The sequence below is a fragment of the Beta vulgaris genome, chromosome 9, assembly GCF_026745355.1.
Source record: "Beta vulgaris subsp. vulgaris cultivar EL10 chromosome 9, EL10.2, whole genome shotgun sequence".
Taxonomy (NCBI): domain Eukaryota; kingdom Viridiplantae; phylum Streptophyta; class Magnoliopsida; order Caryophyllales; family Amaranthaceae; genus Beta; species Beta vulgaris.
This window is the reverse complement of record NC_079210.1, coordinates 33,110,304-33,131,822: the sequence shown is the minus strand read 5'-3', so window position 1 is coordinate 33,131,822 and position 21,519 is coordinate 33,110,304. Positions and strand designations below refer to the sequence as shown.

Sequence of the window (21,519 nt, the reverse complement as noted above, 5' to 3'; positions counted from 1 at the left end):
ATTTCGAATACATTCCTTCCTTCACATTTCGTTTCTTGTCCTGTCTATATGTAATATCCTAAGTTTTAATTTTATTTAATTAATAACTAATCTTAATTATTAAACTAAAAGTGAACCAATTTTAGTAAATAAAAATCACTAAGTTAATTTCTAAGTTATTTTGTTTAATAATTTGGGAATAATGTAGTTCATAAATTAAATTACTAAATCTTAGCATCAATCTTGTAAATGATGTAAGACTTAAGGTTAGTAACAAATTCTGATGGACCTAATGCCCAATTCTTTGAGCCCAAACAAACCAAAATAAAACTTGTTAATTAGCCCAACACTATTCTCCCCAAAATCAGAAAATAAAACACAAATTAAAAGAAAAGAAATTAACTTCATCATCTTCTTCCTCCTCCATACGTGTAAGGACAAGAATGGGGATTGCTGAACAAAGTCAAAACCACCTCAGTATACTTAATCTTCTAGAAACCCATTGAAATTTTGCGAAAATCGATTAGATTCCATCACTCAATTCAACCCCTCCTTCTTGAGTGTCACCTTGTGCTCCAACAAGTGGTATCAGAGTAGGCTATTCTAGTAAGAGTTAAGACTAATCTCTAGAGAATAGAAATCATGAATATGCAAGATGACTCTCGCGATAGACACTCCAAGTGTCCAACTTTCAATGGAAAGGATTACGGATGGCGGAAGACTAGGATGAGGATCTACATTCAAGGTTCTGATTATGAGTGCTGGAGAATCATAAGAACAGGACCTATTCTTATCCAAGTCAAAGATGCTGAAGGAAAGATGGTCGACAAGGATGAAGATGACTACAATTCGATCGACTATGGAAAAGCCGAAAAAAATTTCAAAGCTATGAGTATTCTCCAATGTGGAATTGGACCTGATGAATATTCCAAAATTTCGGCATGTACTACTGCTAAGGAAATATGGGACGCACTGGAGTTGGCCCATGAAGGTACGAACGAGGTAAAACAATCTAGGATAGATTTGCTAGTCCAACAATATGAATTGTTCACTATGAATAAGGACGAGTCTATTAAAGAGATGTTCACTAGATTCACACTAATAACTAATGAATTATGCTCACTAGGAAAAACCTATTCTTCTGAAGATTTAGTAAGAAAAGTGTTAAGGAGTTTAACTAATAGATGGCTTCCTCAAATCACTGCTATTCAAGAGGCTAAAGACCTAACTAAACTCTCACTCGAACAACTTATTGGCTCATTAATGACTCATGAACTTGTTTTAGATTCTAAAACTAATGAACCAAAGAATAAAGGGTTGGCCTTAAAAACTGAAGTAGAAACTGATGATAGTGATAGTGACGATGAGGTAGCGTTTCTCACTAGAAAGTTTCAAAATTTTCTAAAAAAGAACAGGAACAACAACTTCAGAAAAAGTGAAAATTTCAAAGGTAAGGGTACTACTTCTAACCCTAAGAAAAGTGCTACTAACTCAGGTTGTTTCAAGTGTGGTGAGTTTGATCACAGGATTAAAGAATGTCCCCTAAGGGATGATGAAAAGCCTAAAAAAAATGAGAGCACTCAAAGAGAGAGTTCAAGAAAGCTATGATCGCTGCAGTTTGGGGAGATTCGGATTCTGATGAAGAACAGAGCATAGCATAGTGCCACGAGGCCAAACTATGTCTGAATGCTGTACAGAAAACACTAAAGATGGCACTGCGCCAGGACGACTCACGTCTATGCTTGATGGCTAACAGTTCGAACCCTCTCGAAGAAGTAGAAGACATTGAGGTAAGCCTAACATCCTTAAAACCCTCAATTCATCTTCTTTCAAAGAATCAACTTGTCACATGGCTACAGATGTAAATAAGGTTGAGAGGCCAATCAAGTTATTTTATGACAATAAGTCTGTATTACTCTAGTCCAATAATAATAAGAGAACTAAATCAAAGCACATCAAGGTTAAGTATCGAGCTATTAAAGAAAGAGTTCAGAATAAAGAGATTTCTAGATAACATATAGGCACAAACTCCATGATAGCAGATCCTTTAACCAAAGGTCTCCCTCCAAAGGTTTTCCATGAGAATATTGCTCACTTGGGAGTCTTAGAGTTTGAGGAGTCTCAAGCTCAGTTGGACTTTGTCAAATAAGTTCTATGTTAAACACTATGCATATGGTTATTTTGTATTTATCTAATTTGAATAAAGTTGCACTAGTAGAAAAAGGACGATTTGTGTCACCCCATTTGCGTCGCACAGAAATGGAAACGACGCAAAAATGTTACTTGCGTTGCACTTGAATAAGAGTGCGACGCACATCATGGGTAAATGAGAACCAAGATGAGCTATCTGCATCGCATGGTACAATAGTGCGTTGCAAAAGCCCAATTTGCGTCGGACCACGTGGCAAATATGATGCAAATCGTCTTTTACTATCTGCGTCGCATGGTACATTAATGCGTTGCAAAAGCCTAAATTGCGTCGGACCTCTAGGCCCATACGACGCAAATTTGCGGCCCATCCTTATTTTTAACCTAAAAACTCTACTACTCACCGCGCCGCATTTCATTCGTTCCTTATTTTTAACCTAATCTCACTACTCCTCTCTCTCTCCTCCCTCCCTCCCTCCCTCCCTCCCTCCTTCACTCCTCAACCCTAAAAACTCCTCTCTCTCTCCCTCCCTCTAAACCGGCCGTTTTCCATCGCTAACAACTAAGACAAAAGTTCCAGGCGAACTTCCATTTCATCGTTTACTCATTACTCAATTCATCTTCATCTTCTCCAATTCTCTCTCCTCAAAATCTCATCTTCACCATTTTCGCCATTTCCAACGAACTCTCCTCTCACTTCCATCGCCGAAACGATCGAGCAGAGAGAAAGAGAGATAAAGTCGAAGAAAGAGAAAAATTTGAAGGATTTCAATGGCGTTGAGTTCAACTCCTCGTTCAATCCATCAAAAACACCCAATTTCCGACGACAAATCAGTAAAATTATCCGAAAAATTTACCCTATTTAGGTTCTTTCTAATTCTCTTGTAATTATGAATTTCTTTGTTTTGCTAAAAATAAATTTCTCGTATTTTTTCTTTTTAATTTACGGTATAAATTTTTGGTATTTCTCTTTTTAATTACCAGATCTGCAGACCAAGATTTATATTTCGCATTTAAAGTGAAGGTAAATTCGAAGAAGAGCAGCGAACGAACAAAAATTCGAAGCGAAGATGTTCATTATTTTTGTATAATTTCTTTGTTAGTTTGTTTAGATTTTTTATAGTTTGTTCAAATTTTTGATAGTTGTTCAGATTTTGATAGTTCATATTTCGGATAATTCTTTTGTTAATTTTATGATTTTAATAGTTCATTATTTTTGTATAATTTCATGATTTGCATATTCAGTTTGGTGTAAATTTTGGAATGAGGGTAAAATTCAGTCTGCAAATGGAAAGAAGATTGTTGATCATTTGCACATTATTGTTGAATAATTGGGGATTATTTGCATATTATTTGATTTTTTTTATATATATACTGATGATTTGCGTCGCACCTAAGGTGTTATACGATGCATATTACTTTTCTTATGGTTAATTTGGTTGATGTGCGTCGCACTTAAGGGGTTATGCGATGCATATTACTTTATTTTATAGTTCATTTTGGCTGATGTGCGTCGCACATTGCAGGAGAAGCGACGTAGATGCTTGATTTGCGTCGCACCGTATACAATGTGCAACGTAAATAGGTAAAAGATCTGCGTCGTTTCCACATACAACGTAGATTAGTTTTAGGTCATTTGCGTCGAAACCTGTGTCGTCGGAACGAAGTCCGACTCAAATAGGGGTCCCAGGTTCGACGCAAATCGACCTTTTTCTACTAGTGTTGGGTATTCAGTTTTTATATGAATTCTGAAGAATTATGTTAGCTATGGTTAATTAAAGTATGGAAGGGCCACTTGGAAATCGACATGGACATACCACCTTCATGTTATTTCATGCTACACATTTCATGATTGATCTATGTCATTTGGTTATATTAGTATCAATGATCATTGGCGGTAAATTTATAATTAAAATAACCAAACTTAAATGGTCCTAATATTGATGTGGCTAATGGACAAGATTGTTGCGAATATGTAGTTTATGATGATTAAATTTTGAGCTCATAAGGAACAACATATTTTATTATGATGCATATATGGCCCAGTGGGAGATTGTTAGAATAAAATTATAGGACCATATATGTTACTAATTAAAATGTGATAATCATCTATATATATATATAAAGCTAAGTACATAATGCTTATTTGTCAAGCTAATATCAATTTCGCCAAATGTCGTCTCCACAATTAACCTCACATTTTCAATGCCACGTGTAGTCTCTATCTCCAAATTTGTTATGGGTAGACTCCAGAATCAATACATGCGTGTGCCATGGTCATATGAGTTTTGGAAATTAAAAGTAATTAGATCAGTTATAGTAAATTGATTATAAAAGGTAATTCGGTTCCTTAAATCAAGCAAAGATTGATTTGGTTGAAAAAAAATATTATATTTAACTTTCCTTTTCATTTGCCAAATCAATGGATTGTATAAAATGTCGTGATTAAGGACAAGATTGTTCAACACCAAAAAAAAAAGGCTAGATTGTGTTCCTCTAAAAAATGCAAGAGATTTTTAAAACTTTATGCGGTTTTATATATGCGATATTATTATTATGCAAAAATTTGCGAGGCACCATCACACAAAAAAATAAGGGTATTCTAACTATAGATACAGTAGGATAGAAAACTGAAGAGGAGAGCGAAAAAGAACATGCAACACTCAACAATCAGTGGCAGAACTCCGGCGGAAGTATGGTGGCTTCGAGACCGACAACAAAATCAGAGGAAAAGATAGTTCTGCAAACGAAAATGAGTTAGACTTAAGAGAGTCCCAATTGAGAAAATTGGTTTAGAAATTTAGAAAAGGATTTTTTTGGTGAATAATCTAGAAGATCTCGGATGGTGGATTGATTGAAATCAGGTTCGTAACATTTGGTGAACTTCATTGAAGAAATAGGAAATGGATTTCTAAAGATTATATGGAGAAGAAAAAACGGGACTATATCCTATAGAATAGAGAGAGAAAAGGAGAAATTGTTTTACTATATATTTGTAGTACTAATACTGAGTACTATAATAATAAGCATTTTTTAGGATAGTATAATACAAAGCTAGGATAATTAAAGAAATTTTATGTTATTGACGTACACCAATAACTGCAAAGATAAAATACTGAATTGATATATTGCGAATGATGCTCATCTTCGCAAATAAAGTGTGGTAAATTAAATGAGAAATGGTAGACCCCTAACTTAATTAGTTAGGGACTTTTATTTTTGAGGATAAGTTATTGACTTAGGGCGTGTTCGGCATAAGCTTTTTAAGTAGCTTTTACTCATCATTCACACTATATGAATCTGGCATATATCCAATCAATCAACCATCTTAAGCATTGTGAATTTTGGCCACAAATAAGACAAGTTAGTGTATCATATGAATTCCCTTAGAAGCAATCACCTGATTTCATTTATTTGATTGTTTTGTTTGATATATTTACAAATAATTCTCAAATATATAGATTCAAGAAGCTATAGTTATGTTAAATTATTTTCTTTATTGTGTCTTGGATTGTGAATGTTTTAGAGTTGTAAATTGTGCCTTGGCGTGTTGTTTGTAAGGGTATTGGGATAAAGATTATAGAGAAGTAAATTAATAATTGTATTACACCCATCTTTTATTTTTACGCATTCTTGGAGTCTTCCTACAACACGAAATTAATTAGTACCTAGTGATGACTTATACTCCAGCTTTTGCTATATGATCTTCTTGGTACTTTAATTTGACTTTTTTTAAAATGATGGAAAACGTAGTCACTCTTTACTTTGATTAAATTATATGTAGTACATAGGCTTAATTATAATATTTCGGTAAATATTTATGAACTTTACAACATATTTTTGGGGAAACTATCATAAAATCTTAAATTTATCAGGGTAAAAAACCTATAGTAAAATTTTCCGATCAAATTTATTATCAGCATATATTATGCCACCCACACACGAGAACTATGGTATTAGTGGGACTATACTTTTTTTTCGTTTGTAAAGAAATTGATATAGACATTTGAATTGACTATAAGGAATAATGGCATAAAACTTATGTGCATTTAAAGGATCTATGAGACAAATTTTACCGCTAAAAAATTAGTTAAAGCTAAATAATGACCTTTAGTAGGTCCATTTTTTTAGGGCCCGTTCTAAGAAAATAAGAATAATCCTATTACTAATTATAGATAATTCACAAGTCATAATCTTACTGCACAAGGGTCGTAAGCCAGTTTTAAACTATTCTCATTACAAGATTCTAAAATTTTTAATCACAAGGCCATAATAAATATTTCAACCTAAAATTCCGAGATACACCTCATTCACGAGTATGTTAGAAAATATAGAGGTTTGAAATTGATCTATAATACAATTCTAAAAATCGAAAAGAATATGGAAAAGAACAGGTCATATGGTGATTAAGAAATAGAAGGCAAATCAAGACAAAGACATGCCATATTTAAATTAATTTTTTCACTTAGAAATTTAGAGATAACCTCATTCATTAATGGTGATGAAAATCATGCTATATTATAACTTTGAGAATGTTCTTTAATACAATTTGGATAATCATATCATACAAAAAATAAAAATCTGTAATAAAATAGTTCAATAAGTGAAAGGCGTTGAGCGGGGACTGCAAAAAGCGAGTGAAAGTTGTTGCATGATTGAGTGCCACAAGTGGTGCGCATAATGTGTTTTATATGAACCTCTGAATAAAACAATGGGCAAAACAAAAGCTTCTTCATTCAACTATTTTTGTTTTAAAAAATATTTTTTTGCTAAGCAAGTAATTATATTAATTAGAGCAAACAATTACAACCTAAAACCAACTAAGAGGAAGCGAACAAAAAAAAAAAAAAAAAAAAAGAGTTGGTTGGTCACAAGTTTTTCATCACATTAGCTACATCAACCACTGAACATACGGGTCATAAGTCGCTTTTAAAATTTATTTTTAATACACGATATGATTATGAAAACTTAAATAATCAATCAGCTACTATTCAAATCATGATTTTAGGAGAAACATCCTAAAATTTTAAATTTATAAACAAAGTATTCCCCCGCATTTTAATGTGTTTTTTGTTTCATTTATGTATTTATAATTGTATATATCAAGATTACAAGATTTTTAAAATTTAAAAATGTTGTAACAAAGGATTTTTATATATATTAAATATAATTTTACATTTTGTATTATTTTAATCTTAAATAAATGGTTTCTAATGATTACGGATTCAATATATTTCGAATAAACACAATTACATAATATACCAAAAAATTGTTGCACATTATACACGGCTCCAAATCATTTCTACATAAAACCTCCCGTGCATTTTTGCACGGGTGGAAAGCTAGTCATATATATAAGCCAACTAATTAATTAAAGTAGTCCATTAATAATTTAACTTAGCTTAAAGTTGTAATTGTCATGAAATAATTATCGTGTAGATATTAGAGCAATATCACTAATTTGTTGACGAGTCAAATAAAAAATGTTGCACTTAGGTGATTTTATTAGATTGCGGTTATGCCCCCGATGTATATTAGTAAGGTATGCTCATAAGGTTTATTATGCAATAATGGATATTTAAGGGTAAGTAATTGAGAGATAACTCTTCAACTTCAGCCGTTATTTTGTTTTGGGTCTTTATATCCCATTTATGAAGACTCAAGAGAGCATCGCAAAATTCAGAACATACTACACTGAAAAGTCATAATATAGAGAGCATTTGCAATTTGAAGAGACGTAGTGTCGAATTACATTTATAACTGCCATGGAAACTCAATGTAAGTTTTCAATTCAATTGAAATTAATATATTTCATGGAGATACATGGTTTATATAATATGGTTACCAATCTCATTCAACCATCTTATATAATTTTTTTTTTCGAGAACAAACCTTAAATAATTTTTTTTTTGCGAGAACAAACTTTATGCCGAATTCCAATCATTGAAACAAGTTTGCAGAATTCATCATGTCATGTGCAAGGCATGTGATGTTTCAAACCAACAAGATTCATAATTTGCTCAATGTCGAAACATGGATCAATGATCGGAATAGGGTAAAAGGTTTGTTCTCACAAGAAATTTTTTGTTCAAGGTTTGCTTCTGCAAAAAAAAAAAAAAAAAAAAATACTTCATCCATTTTGTTTTAAATGAAACGTTTGCTTTTTAATGCAACTTAACACGCTTCTTTAATTATTACTATCTTTAGTTGTGCACACGTAAAAAATATAAAAAATTTATAATTTGATAGTATGCGTAGAGACAAAGATAACAAAATCCCACTTGACTATGTTTTTTTTTGTATATAATGGCGATAAAATGGAGTCAGAATTGATGAATGAATAGTATAATTTCACCCAATGTTTTACTTAAAACAGAACGGATGAAGTATATATATATATATATAATATGGTCTCTAACAAATTTCATATTTTATAAGGTGGTTATTGAAAAAAAAATCTTTCATCCAACAAGTACTCCCTCCGTCCCGCAATATAGTGCTTGTTTCTCTCTCTTAAATAAACATATCCATGTGTCATATTGTTAGATTGGTCTCAATGTGTAGTTTCATAATATCAACTTTTTATATTAATTCTATTAATAAAATATTGAAGATATCGGAGATCGAATGTTTATCTTGGAGACCGATAAAAAAGAAACAAATCAACAATCACTATATTATTGGACAGAGGGAGTAGTATTTAGCTGAGTGCAATTTAGTATAGACTTCGAAACTTTAAGTTTATAAATTACACATGATGCACGAGCTCCCAAAATGCTAGATCACACAGTACTATAGTATATCTCTCTTTATTCCCTTCTTCCAATTCCTCTCTTGGAAAATACACAGATAATAAATGATTGATCTGCGTTAAAATCAAAAATTTAACTAACCTATACTCTAATAAATGCACCAAAAAGAACCCCATGTTATTCTTACATGATTTACGTTCTTCAACGGGACTATCATATATGCACACAAAAAATCTTCTCACCATTGAAAAAAAAAATTATTGATTAAGAAATCTACAATGCTTCCTAATCTCACCATTAAAACCAGTAAGTGGGCTAATGTTACCCATTTTAACCATAGCAGCAACAAAGTCCTGAGCAAAAGCATAGTTACTCTTAGCATAAAGCCTAACCCAAGCATCCTGGGACCCACCATTGAATAACTCCTGGTCAGAATGGAGAAGCCCTTGCTTAGCCATAAGGGTCTTAAAATAGCCATTATCGAAGTGGTTCGAGGTACTCATATCAAGAGGGGCCAAGTTGTTGTCCCCACCTACGGATGGACAAGTTGCCATCTTTGATGTAGCGAAGGTGGCATTGATGCTGTTGGCCTCATTGTAGATACGGGACCGGAACGTCGTGCACCGTGCCATGCCTATGGTGTGGGCCCCACTCAAGGCGGTCATGTCGCGGGCCGTTAGGTTCTTAGAGGCAAAGAGAGAGATGAGAGTTGCAAGGTTGGCTGTTGCTGGTGGGAGGTTGGCATTTGCTGCACTTTCGCTTGCTGTTCTTGTGTCCTTCCTTCCTAAGGGTACCGTCCATGAAGGGCCTCCCAACTATATATTTAAAATGACAAATTGAAGTTCATTTTGTAAATAGGATTACATTTCATCAATGATTTGCAAGCAAAGACTTATGCACTATCTATGTATATTAAAGAAATTAGTTAATAAAGATTAACCTACTATTTACTCATTGACATACAATGTTGAACGTTGTTCCTCTTCTTATAGCAAATTGAAGCATGATGAGATTAATGATCACTCCTCCGTTTCAAAATATAGTTCTCATTTTTTTTTTCACAATCTTCAAAACGTACCTTTGACCTATAATATCTTTTATTTTGTATTAGAAGAAAATATAAAAAGTTGATATTATGAATGTACACATTGAGATGAGTCTAACAGAATCCTACATAAGTATGTTTTTTTTATACATTAGTAAGAATATATCGTCAAAATTTTCAAAGTTTGACTTCCAAAATAGAAACAGATCCTATATTGTGGAACGGAGGGAGTAATATATTTGCATTGGCCACCTTAGTTTTGTAAGTATATATAATACAGATGATAATTTAAGATCTAGTCTAGCTCAAAAACTAGTAGTTTATATGCAAATTTGCCTTGTTAATTTAGATTTAGGCCATTTTGTTTAATATTCCAAAGTACTGCTGTTATTGTCATCTTTCCCCCACATAACTTTGAGAATTCGATTATTTCATATCATTCCACCCCCGTTGTAATGGGTACTTTGATTTTCGTACAGTGGAGTGCAAATGTGCAATAACACATTTTCCCAAGTTTGAGGGGTTACTATGCAAAGATGTTACTCTGACGCGGTAATTAGCTAAGAGAAGTCAATTTTAAGTAAGTAGTTAAGTTGCAATACCATAATTATCCTCCTCTATAAAATTTGTATCATACGCACAATCCTAAATGTAAACTATCGTACATGCATCCCTTGTGATATAAAAAATTAATGAAGGGTGTACCATGCTTTAGGTACATATATGAATGAACTCTTTTAAAAGAGAGTCACTAACAAAAATATAGAAAAAAATCTATCTAAATTTATAGATTGAACTTTTTTGGTGAACTAAGATGGACTGATGGAGTGCTTATCAATTAATATCGCTGTATTTTTTGTTATTATTATGGAATTCATATTAATTTATTTCAATGTACAAAATGAAAGTTTTACGTGTGTTTGAACAACGTAAATAAAGTAATGTTTTTGAGATTAAATACTCCTAATGTTGTGGAGTGATTGATGTAATCTACTAACTTGAGTTTCTAAATAATAACTATAGCAATTTGACTTTTATGTTTATTAACTCACAACTTTGACCATTTATATTTCTAATTATGTTTTTGTAACTTTTATAAACAGTTGATATGATAATATGAAAATATTTATCAAAAGAAATCCAACAATATTTTATAGGATCCTTTTTGTTTTAGTAAGTACTTACCAGGACAACTGAATCTCGTGCTGCAAGGGCTAAAATGTCGGAGCAAGATACCGTTGCTTTGCAAATGGCTTCCACATTCCTTTTGAGGATGTCCATCAGTTTGAAACCCCTCAATGAGTTTTGATTTGGATAGGCATTCTTCTCGCCTTTGAAGGTAGGTGTGTCTTCGAGTAGCACCGACGCATCACAACCCTAATATAACCAACAAATATTATATGCCTAAGACTTTGTTTTTTCGGTAGATGGAGAACTAAAAGGATGGTATACTGCTGAAGAGGTTCAGTCATATAACTACGATCCCTAGGTCATTGGTATTTAGATATATTTTTTTCATAAATTGTAAGATTTCATTACCAAAAGCAAATAATCATCAGCTTAACACAATACATCACCATACTACACAAACTAAAAGAGCACGCCTACATCACTGCAATACCCACAGCACAACCACCCTTACAGTTACTCAAATTATGAAACCATTTTTTATAAGTGATATGCCTCTGATGTTGTACATCCTTTTTCACCTTACAACAAACATCATACTTTATACATTTTTTCATGAGCATTTTCATAATAACAAAAATTTTATGACAAAATTGTCAAAATATATAATTAAATATTAGCAAGCGTAAAAGTCTAAGTGTATCATTTACTAAGAAACTGGGAGGGTGAGATACATACTCTAATTTGAATTGATGTGTTTTTTTTATATATTAAAATCCACATTTGAGTGAGGGTATTTATATGCTAAAACCACTCGGAAGTAAGTTACAACCAATATAGTCCTAAAACCACCCTAAGCACTTTCCCTCTAAGATCGTTAGTAATTTTGTTAAAAAATATTATTAAACCACATTGTAGCACATATAGATCATAGATGTTCTCATATAATTATCCATAAGTAAAAGAGAGAGTGAAGTCAATACTCACATTTACAAAACAATCATGGAAGAACAAGCGAAGAATGGAAGCACCTATACGCGGTTCCTTAGCCACAGATTTAGCCATTGTAGCACGCACAATGTTTAGCAACTTTGGGCAACTTTTTGCGTAGAAAGTCGGTGTAAGCTGAGCATTGATACTACTAGCACACATAAGTAGCCAGATGAGAGATATTGCAGCAAAGAAGTAGGTTGATGATGAACCCATAATTTTATGATCCCTAGGATATAATATTAATGTTAATTTAAGTAGCAGTACTATTTGGAAGGATTATATTATATCGAAGTTTTGGAAATTGAAACATTCAAGTTGTTGAGAATTTTGAGATAGCTTTATATAGAATATGTAAGTAGCACAGCCTGTAGAAAACTGCTTTTGTAATTTTACTTTCTTATACTTTTTTTAATCATGATCATGGGAATTGTAGGGTGTGAAGTGGATGGCGGCTAAAGCAAATCACTCAACCTTTATGATTTTTATTTTAAAAAACAAAAAAATATTTGTTGTTGTATAGCTTTGTTTATGACTTCATCTCTCTGAAAATGATGACAACAATAGCATTTGTACATATAGTTTAAAAAGAGTTAGTTTGTGATAATTCAACTTTTCTATGTTATTTTACTGTAAAAGGAGATGGTAAAATGTTTTTTTATTAAATAAACAGAGAACTATTTATTAAGAAATTAAGTTCATGGAAATAATTATAATAGTTAGCGCTAAGAGAAACAAAAAAAATATTGATAAGCCATCATCATATTAAAAAGTATTGCAATTAGTATGAAATATGCAAAGGAAATCTTCATACTTTATTTTAGAAAAAATCAAATTTTGGGACAGAGGAGTAACATCATCTGGTCGCAATAGTCCACTCTCCCCTCATCCTTGCAATGATTTATGATTCCGTCATTAGTCATGACTCGGACTTATTAATATTTTGTATACGTCGAATATTATGACAAAGTTGACCCATGCAAATACAATAGACGACAGGAAGATGTGATGAGCAAAAGATTTCTTTTTCAGCTCATTGTATTAAGGGATAAATTGCAATGACGCGTATATTTCTGTCAATTTGATGGAAACAATTGTTTGCCTTTTTGTTTGTCCAATGGATGTCATACCATTCTGTTTTATTGTTTGTATTACAAATTGTTTGTTCTCAAGAATTTAAGTGTGATATGCTGTCACAGGAACGAGCTAGGATATCTCCTACACACGGCAATGGCCAACAAAAGTGTCACGCCCCCAAAACAAACAAATATTGCAGAGCCGCACATTTATGAGGTATATAACGCCAAAAATGAAAATTGAAAACACAGACACGAGATATCTTCAGAGTTACATAAGGACAAGAAATTACAAAATTACATTTTCCATTAAAATTACAGGAATATCTATACACTTCTTTTCAAGTTCGAATAATAGGAGGAACAAGGATCGACTAATTGCATAGGAACACATATATTATTGCTTTACACGTAAAGAAAAAATCAGTAAAATTTTGTGCAAGTATCTATACCTATTAAAAAGCCACAAGTTTCGCTGTTGTTCCTTAGGAACAGTACTTTGACGTTCCTACCCTTCACTCTTCACATAATTACTTGCCTGCCCTCCTTTTGCCACGCGTGCTTTTTGACACCAACTTTTCCCTTTGTCATCCATTCCAACTTCCATCGCTGCTTTTTTTCTTTCTCTTTCCTCCTGGTTTGCCTATGAAGTCTGAACCATTCAATTCGTCTTCTCTTGCCTTCGCATTCTCTCTCCTCCGACAAAGGTCCATCACTCACCTCCTCCTTAACGTCGGATCGAAATTGCCTAAATTTCTTCATTTTTCACCGAATACTCATATGGTTTCTGAATCGATTCCTCTCAAGGGGTTCGTCGGACTTAGCTTATCGAGTTTCAATAGGCAGAAAAACGACAGCAGAAGGTCCTTCCTTTTTCCAACAATAGCAGCATCAACAACAGTCGACAGACTCATTGAGTTTTGCAACTCTTCGATATTTCTCTCTCCTCATTCATTTCTCTGATAAGCTTAGCAATTCCTCTAATTTTTTTTGGTACGCAAATTGATTCTCATCATTTAGGCTGTTTATAATTTCGAGCTTCACGGTTTCTTCGTTATTTATTCTTCCTCTCATGTTATTTGTTACAATATCATCAGCTTGTTATCAAGAATCTAACTCAATCAATCAAAGAACATATGTGACACTAATCCTTTTCTCTCTCAAATCTGGAGAAAAAGGATATTGTATTAATTTCTCATTGAATGAAATCCTCTCATCAGAAAGAGTTACAATCTTTAGCTCACAGCTTTTCCAAATCACTGATTATTTAAGATACATTCTGTATTTATACAGTGGGGATAACAGAAAGTAGAGAGAGATAGAGCTAACAGAAAGTAGAGAGAGAGCTAACAGAAAGCTAACAAACTTTATTTTTACAAAGCTGAGCTGGGCAAGTTTGTTATATCTAGAGCTAGAGCTGCATCATGTGGCTTGAGCTCTTGAGGATCTGAGATGCTATGTTTAACCCCCCCCCCCCCCACCCTCAAACTAGGCATGGTGTCTATCATGCCAAGTTTGGAAAGTAGATAAGTGAACTGTTGAGAAGGCAGTATCTTAGTGAATACATCTGCTAACTGAGAAGTTGTTGGCAAGTATGTAATTTGTAGAAGTCCTTACAGTACCTTGTCTCTAGTAAAATGCACATCAATCTCTATGTGCTTTGTTCTCTCATGATGCACAGGAGTTTTAGTAATGTGTATAGAGCTTTGATTATCACAGTGAAGAGTCACTGGTTTAAGCTTTGACACACCTAGCTCATCAAGTAATCTCACTAACCAAGTTACTTCACTAGCAGCTACAGACATGGCTCTATATTCTGCTTCAGAAGAACTTTTAGAGACAATTCCTTACTTCTTTGATTTCCAACTTACTGGTGATCGACTTCCCAAATAGCAACACATAACCTGAAATGGGTCTTCTAGAATCCACACAAGCTCCCCAGTATGAATTTGAATAAGCTTGTAAGGTTAACTGACCATAACCTTTTAACAAGATGCCTTGACCCATCGTAGAAGCCACATATCTGAGAGCATGCATTAAAGCTTCATAGTGTGGAACTCTTGGGGCTTGAAGAAATTAACTTAGATGATGTTGTACAGTATATGCCAAGTCAGGCCTGGTATGAGTTAGGAAATTTAGTTTCCAAACTAAGCATCTATAGTGACTAGGATCTTCATACAAAACACCTTCTTCTACTGACAGTTTCAAGCTAATAGGTAAAGGAGTGGCAACTGCTTTGGTGGTACTTATTCCAGCAGTAGTAATAAGTTCTTTTGTGAACTTTTTCTGAGTGAGACAAACCCCATAATCCAAATACCCAATTTCAATCCCCAAGAAAAAACTTAGCTTACCCAAGTCTTTGATGCTGAAGACTTTATCTAAGTGAGCTTTAATGTCTTTGATAACATTCAAATCATCACCAGTGATGATGATATCATCTACATACACTTCTCGAATGGTAATATGACCTACAGTATGCTTTATAAATAAAGAATAATCATTCTTGGACTGTTTGAAATCCTTGTGTAGCAGGTCCCCCACAAGCTTGGCAAACCATTGCCTACTAGCTTGTTTGAGTCCATATAATGATTTGACAAGCTTGCAAACCTCATTGTGAGGATTAGACATGCCTCCGGGAACATGCATATACACTGCTAGAAAGCATTGTTGACATCTAACTGGAACAAATCCCATTTCTTGCTAGCAGATAGGGCAATCAAACACTTGACAGTAGTCATCTTGATGACAGGAGAGAAAGTTTCATCATAATCTATTCCCCATTTATGATTGTATCCTTTTGCCACTAATCTAGCCTTGAATCTTTCAATGCTGCCATCTGATTTATGTTTGATTCTATAGACCCATTTAGATCCTATAGGTTTTTAACAGAGGGAAGATCAACAAGCACCCATGTGTTATTCTATTGTAAAGCAAGAATCTCCTTGTTCATAGTTATTATCCATCTAGGATCAGAAGCAGCTTCTGTATATGTAACAGGCTCAATGAGTTGCTCAACAAGCACCCATCACTATTTGGATTGAGATCCTGTTGGTTGATTATTTGTTTAATTTGGCTTTGAGTATAGGAGTAATTAGTTGGTTCAGGTTTGGTTCATTATTGATATTGCACTGCATGTACTCTATATTGTACAGTCCGCTAAATTATTTCAATAATCATGCTGCAGGTTAAAACTTTTCATGGTTCAAGAGATCTCATTAATATAAGTGGCCTCTAGAATGATCCTCTTTCACAAGTAGAAATCACTTATTGGTCTCTTTTATATGAACTTCAGGTATGGAAATAATGAATTGTAATTGTAAGGGATACTTATTATTGTATTTATGTTTTACAGGGCTGGTTTACTTTGTTCACATAGTATAGTTTTTTAAGCCATGAATCTGGCTCTTTGCTCTCTTGGTAAACCCTTCTTCTTTTATTATGTCGTTTTAGATAATGACACTGAATCTCTAATATGAGCTGCATTTGCCTAAATCTAAAACAATATGATTGTTTTGGACCTTGATTTTACTGATAGCCAAACAATTAGTTTCTTTGGATATAAATTAAATGTAACAATTTTTTTGACGTGATGAATAAAATAGTAGGAATTTCTATTATATAATATCAATGTCTACTATTTATAGATTGTTTCATCACAGAAAAGAATTTAGAATTTTAGTTTTAATAGATATCATTTGGTTTAGAACCTTGTTTTAATGACAATTTTGAGATAAGTTATTTTGGATATAAATTATATATAACATTTATTTTTATTTTTTTGATGTGATGAATAAAAATAGCAGGAATTTCTATTAAATAATATTGGTGTCTTCTATTTATACATTATTTCATCATAGATAAGAAGCGTATACAAGGAGTTGCATCAGCTACATGATAATGTATGTATATCTTAATTATTCTAATTTTTAAAAAATGTCTAATAAACCTAATTGGCCTGGTTTTAAATGGTAAAATAACTAAGGAAACTGGTTTCAAACAAAAATTGGTTTCCTAACCTCTTTACATAACCGGCTTTCATTTGAGATGGAGACTGGTTGTAATTCGATTTCCTATGCCATTCTCAACTAGTTTCCTATGCGTTTTTTTTGTAGGACTGAGGGTCAGGTAACCCCAAAAGTTAATTAGTGTCTCATATAACAATGACTTTGTTAATGAATATGAACTCTAATTGATTGTATTATTAACATGACTTGTAATTCGTATACAAAATATGGGCTTGAAATCTCTGTTACTCCATAATTTACAGTTTGTTAGTTTATTTGGGCTTCGTTTGGTAGGGCGTAAAACGTTTTCCTGGAAAACCGTTTTCCTCTATTTTCAGTTTTACATTGTTTGGTTGACAAAGGAGTGTAAAACCATTTTCCCTTGGAGTAAAATTACACTCCCAATGATGGAAACCATTTTCCCTTCAAAATGAAGGGAAAACTATTTTTCTTATCTCTCTTACACACTCCTCTCACTACCTCCCTAATTTCCCTCTCATATTTCATACATTTTCAATATTTTTCTTACATGAAACCAAACAATGGAAAACTAATTTTGGAATTGTGTTTTCCATTGTAAATTATTTTCCATGAAAATCATGTTACACTGAAATATGTTTTACACCCTACCAAACGGAGCCTTGATGTGGTACTGGAGGTGATTATTAAAAATTATGGATACTTGGGCAAGTTAGAGCAAAAGTACTTGAATTATTCAAGATTTCAGCTTAATATGTTTAGAGTTCGTATTGTGTCGGACTCGTCCGACACAATCATCCAGTCGGACCACTTCACTTGAGTTTCAGGTAGTCTTCATTTTTTTTCAGGTAGTCTTCATTTTTTTTCAGGTAGTCCATTATTTCTTTCAATTGGCCCATTATTTCTTTCAGTTGGTTCATTTTTTGTTTCAGTTGGTCCATTATTTGTTTCAGTTGGTATACATATTACGAAACAAAGTCCAACTGAAACAAAACAAAGTCCAACTGAAACAAAATAAAGTCCAACTGAAACAAAACAAAGTCCAACTGAAACAAAACAAAGTCCAACTGAAAATGGAAAATAGTCCAACTGAAAATGGAAAATACCAACTGAAAGAATAAATGGGAAGAAGATGCCAAAGAAGATCTGATTTTCTGGCGTGGCTCTAGTCTTCTTTTCTCTTCTTTGATCAACTGGGTTAGAGTTTTTTCTGTGGGCTCTGATATGAATGTAGGGATTAGCGTACTGATTGTAATTTTGTAATTGGTAATGTACTGTGAACTATTCTAACCCAGCAATGAGAAGAGACCCTTGCAATAAGGTGGTCATTATGGAACTCTATGGTGAAAGTATTGATCTGTATGGAGGAGCTGTCATGAGATTTTGCGGAAATGATGCATATCACTTCATTAGAGAGGGTCTTATCCAAAGGGAACTGAAGGCAAAGGGAACTCGCCTTGGAGCCATTGTTGGTTTACGGGTCACGAGATTATGTTGTCCGAGTGATGTCCAGACTGCTGTAGCTAAACTCTGAGGCATCTTGAAATTATCAAAAAAAGAAAAAGAAGATGCCAAAGAAACCAAACAACAACAGCTTTTCCGGTGAAGATGGTGAAGATGAATAGGGGAGAGAGAAATAGCGCATTTGCAGAACATGTGAAGTTCAGGAGGAAGTGAAAGTGGAGATTTTTGGGTTTTAAATTTGTTTCAACAAATTCAAAGTACTGGGCTCATCCCGTCTGACAATATGCATTGGGTCAGACGGTCTGACCCAATACTTTCACATATGTTTATCATATATTGTGGAGAGTTGTTGTATGATATTTACTGAACAGGAGGTGCGAAGTAAAGAGTGACGAGGACTATTTTTCACTTTCTTAATGTAAAGCATACGTTAGATAATTATTTTTCACTTTCTTGCGTTTGAATATTTTCGTTCCATTGCATTCTCTTGTAATTTTAAATTTATGGAGATCAATTTGAAGTCTTGTCTTTGCTAGCTAGGGCCTGAAGCCTAAGATTGAAAAAGCACAATAAGCAAAGAAGATGGAGAAGCTTAACAATATATTCATATTGTATTATTTTTGGTAGATGGTTTGAAATTTTTTATTGGTGACTTGTACTTGAATATACTTAGTCAAACATTATTTATGCAATATAATAATCACAATGCTTACAACGGTTGTGTGGAGGAATGTACTAACAAGCAAGGAAAAACTTATGTGAGTTGATAAAGGTGGTCACAATACATTTGTATAATACAGAATATTAAAAAATGGGACGGAAATCAGGCTACCCAGATCCTAGCTAATGAGACAGACAATTAAGGCATTGATCACCCATCCAAAGGGCCCTTTTGCTTGCTATTTTGCTCAGCAACTTAATGCTCCCTGTTAAAAATGTATCCCCTAAAGTTAAGCAGTGCCTAATATCAATTAATCTCTTTTATTACTAGGCATGACTAATTGCTTGTAGTAGATATAGTAATGGGAGAACATTGTAGAGAAGGCAAATACCTTAGGCACGTGTTTATAACCCCCAAATTGTTTATAGTAACATATCATGTGTAAAATAATCTTTTAGGCTTATTTTCTTACCTACACGTTCATATATCTTGGAATGTCTTAAATTCATTAAACTGAAATTTGCATAGAGCTATTTATAATAATTTCCGCTCTCTTATTGGGTGATCGCGCGATAGCGTGCGGTTCAACAACTAGTAATCATGAAAAAATGGCAATAGGGGTTGAGTACTGTTGAAATTCCTAGACTTTTTTTTTTTTTACAGTAGACTTTTTCTTTTTGGTTATTGAGCTTTAAAGGAAGAAATATAAAACTTTCGGTTCTTACATCCTTCCAGCCTATAAAAGAAATACCCAAAAATATAAAGTAAAGGAATAAGAAAATGAAAAGTCAATTCAGGTTGCTTTTTCTTCACCTTAAAAATCCTTAATTGAACTGAATTAACTTTTATTGGATCTGATTGGACTTGATTCAACTTATTGGACCTTATTGAACCTTCTTAGAATTTATTGCACCTGATTAAAACTTATTGACCTGATTGGAACTCATTAGACTTGATTGGACCTGATTGAAACTTATTAGACCTTATTGTACCCTATTGAAACTTATTTGATAAAAAAGTTAATGAGTAATAACATAACTATTACCTAAAAATTTATTATGAGATAATAATTATCAACATTTATCCCTCGAAAAAATAGTAATTATTAATTATATCTTATGATTAACATTTTAACAAAAAGATACTTTCACTACAACAAAAAGCTTCATTTACGACCAAAAATTACGACCACACGCGTTTCTGGTCGTAAATAATAAGCAATAACGACCATATCTGTAACTGGTCGTAAATAGTACAAATTATCTACGACGAGGCGGAATTCTAGTCGTAAAAAGCCATTTTCTCGTCGCAAAAAAATAATAACTACAACAAGTTTGAAATCTGGTCGTAAAAACTCAAAATTTTAATATTTCGCTGAAAATATCAGCAGGATATAATGCCGCGTTGGATCCATTTTTGCAATTATCTATCCTTAGTTACTCCCACCACCGACACTATCTCTTCTAATTTCCCCAAAATTCTCTCTCCTCTCTCATTTTCTTATCCTCCCATCTCTCTCCTCTCTAATTCAATACCTTCATTCTAACCTCCATAGCCATTGAAATTCTTTTCTTCTTTCTTTCTTCTTTTTCTCCATTTTCGTCTTCTTCTTCTAAGCATTTTTTTTTTTTTTGAAATTTCATTTCATTTTAAGATTTCGATTACACGAAATTCGCTGCAAATTTTTGTGATGGGTGATTACTCGAAATTCGCTGCAAATTTTTTATTTTTCAGGGGATATATTTTGGGGTTTTATTTTGGAGTTTTCGTTTGGTTTTTCTGGGATTTTTTCGAAATTCATTCATTTGTTCGTTTGGTTGAAGGGGGTTTCGAAATGGGTGGTTTGGAGGGGGGTTCTAAGGGTAGGGATTTGAAGTGGTGGGAGGTTCAGGGGTGGGTTCGAATCAGTAAGGGTGGTTGGGGGGTTGGGTTCGAAGAGGGGGTTTAGGGGGGTTGGGGGTTCAGTGGGTTCGAGGGGGGGTTCAGGGGGTGGGTTCGAAGGGGGGGTTTAGTGGGGGTGGTTGGGGTTGGGTCGGGTTTTAGTGTTGGAGGTTGGGTCTGTGTTTGGGTGGAGTGGGTGGTGTGGTGTTTGGGTCAGGTGGGTGGTGGTTGGGCGGTGGTGGGTTGTTTGGGAAAAATTGGTTCGAAATTTTTTGTGTTCATTTTGGAAAAATTGGTTCATTTGTTGATGTTGTTTATGGGTTCAGTGTTGTAAAGATGTCTGGGAAAAATTGGTTCATTTGTTGACGATGTCGTTTCCAACCCTATTTTCTGGGATCATTGTTGGGTTCAA

The 21,519-nt window shown here is 33.6% G+C and overlaps 1 protein-coding gene and 1 long non-coding RNA gene across 2 annotated transcripts; one reads left to right on the top strand and one right to left on the bottom strand.

Moving 5' to 3' along the window:
• Positions 1 to 8,821: 8,821 nt before the first annotated feature.
• On the bottom strand, positions 8,822 to 12,681 carry LOC104903407 (peroxidase P7). The gene is made up of 3 exons (XM_010691431.4): positions 12,040 to 12,681; positions 11,110 to 11,301; positions 8,822 to 9,694 (listed from the first exon to the last, which is right to left on the bottom strand). The coding sequence occupies exons 1-3, from the start codon at positions 12,256 to 12,258 to the stop codon at positions 9,137 to 9,139; spliced, it is 969 nt and encodes a 322-aa protein (XP_010689733.2). The 5' UTR covers positions 12,259 to 12,681; the 3' UTR covers positions 8,822 to 9,136.
• Positions 12,682 to 13,320: 639 nt separating this feature from the next.
• LOC130589984 (uncharacterized) lies at positions 13,321 to 19,104 on the top strand. The gene is made up of 2 exons (XR_008967535.1): positions 13,321 to 14,111; positions 16,303 to 19,104. It is a non-coding gene; the product is annotated as an uncharacterized LOC130589984 (long non-coding RNA).
• Positions 19,105 to 21,519: the final 2,415 nt, after the last annotated feature.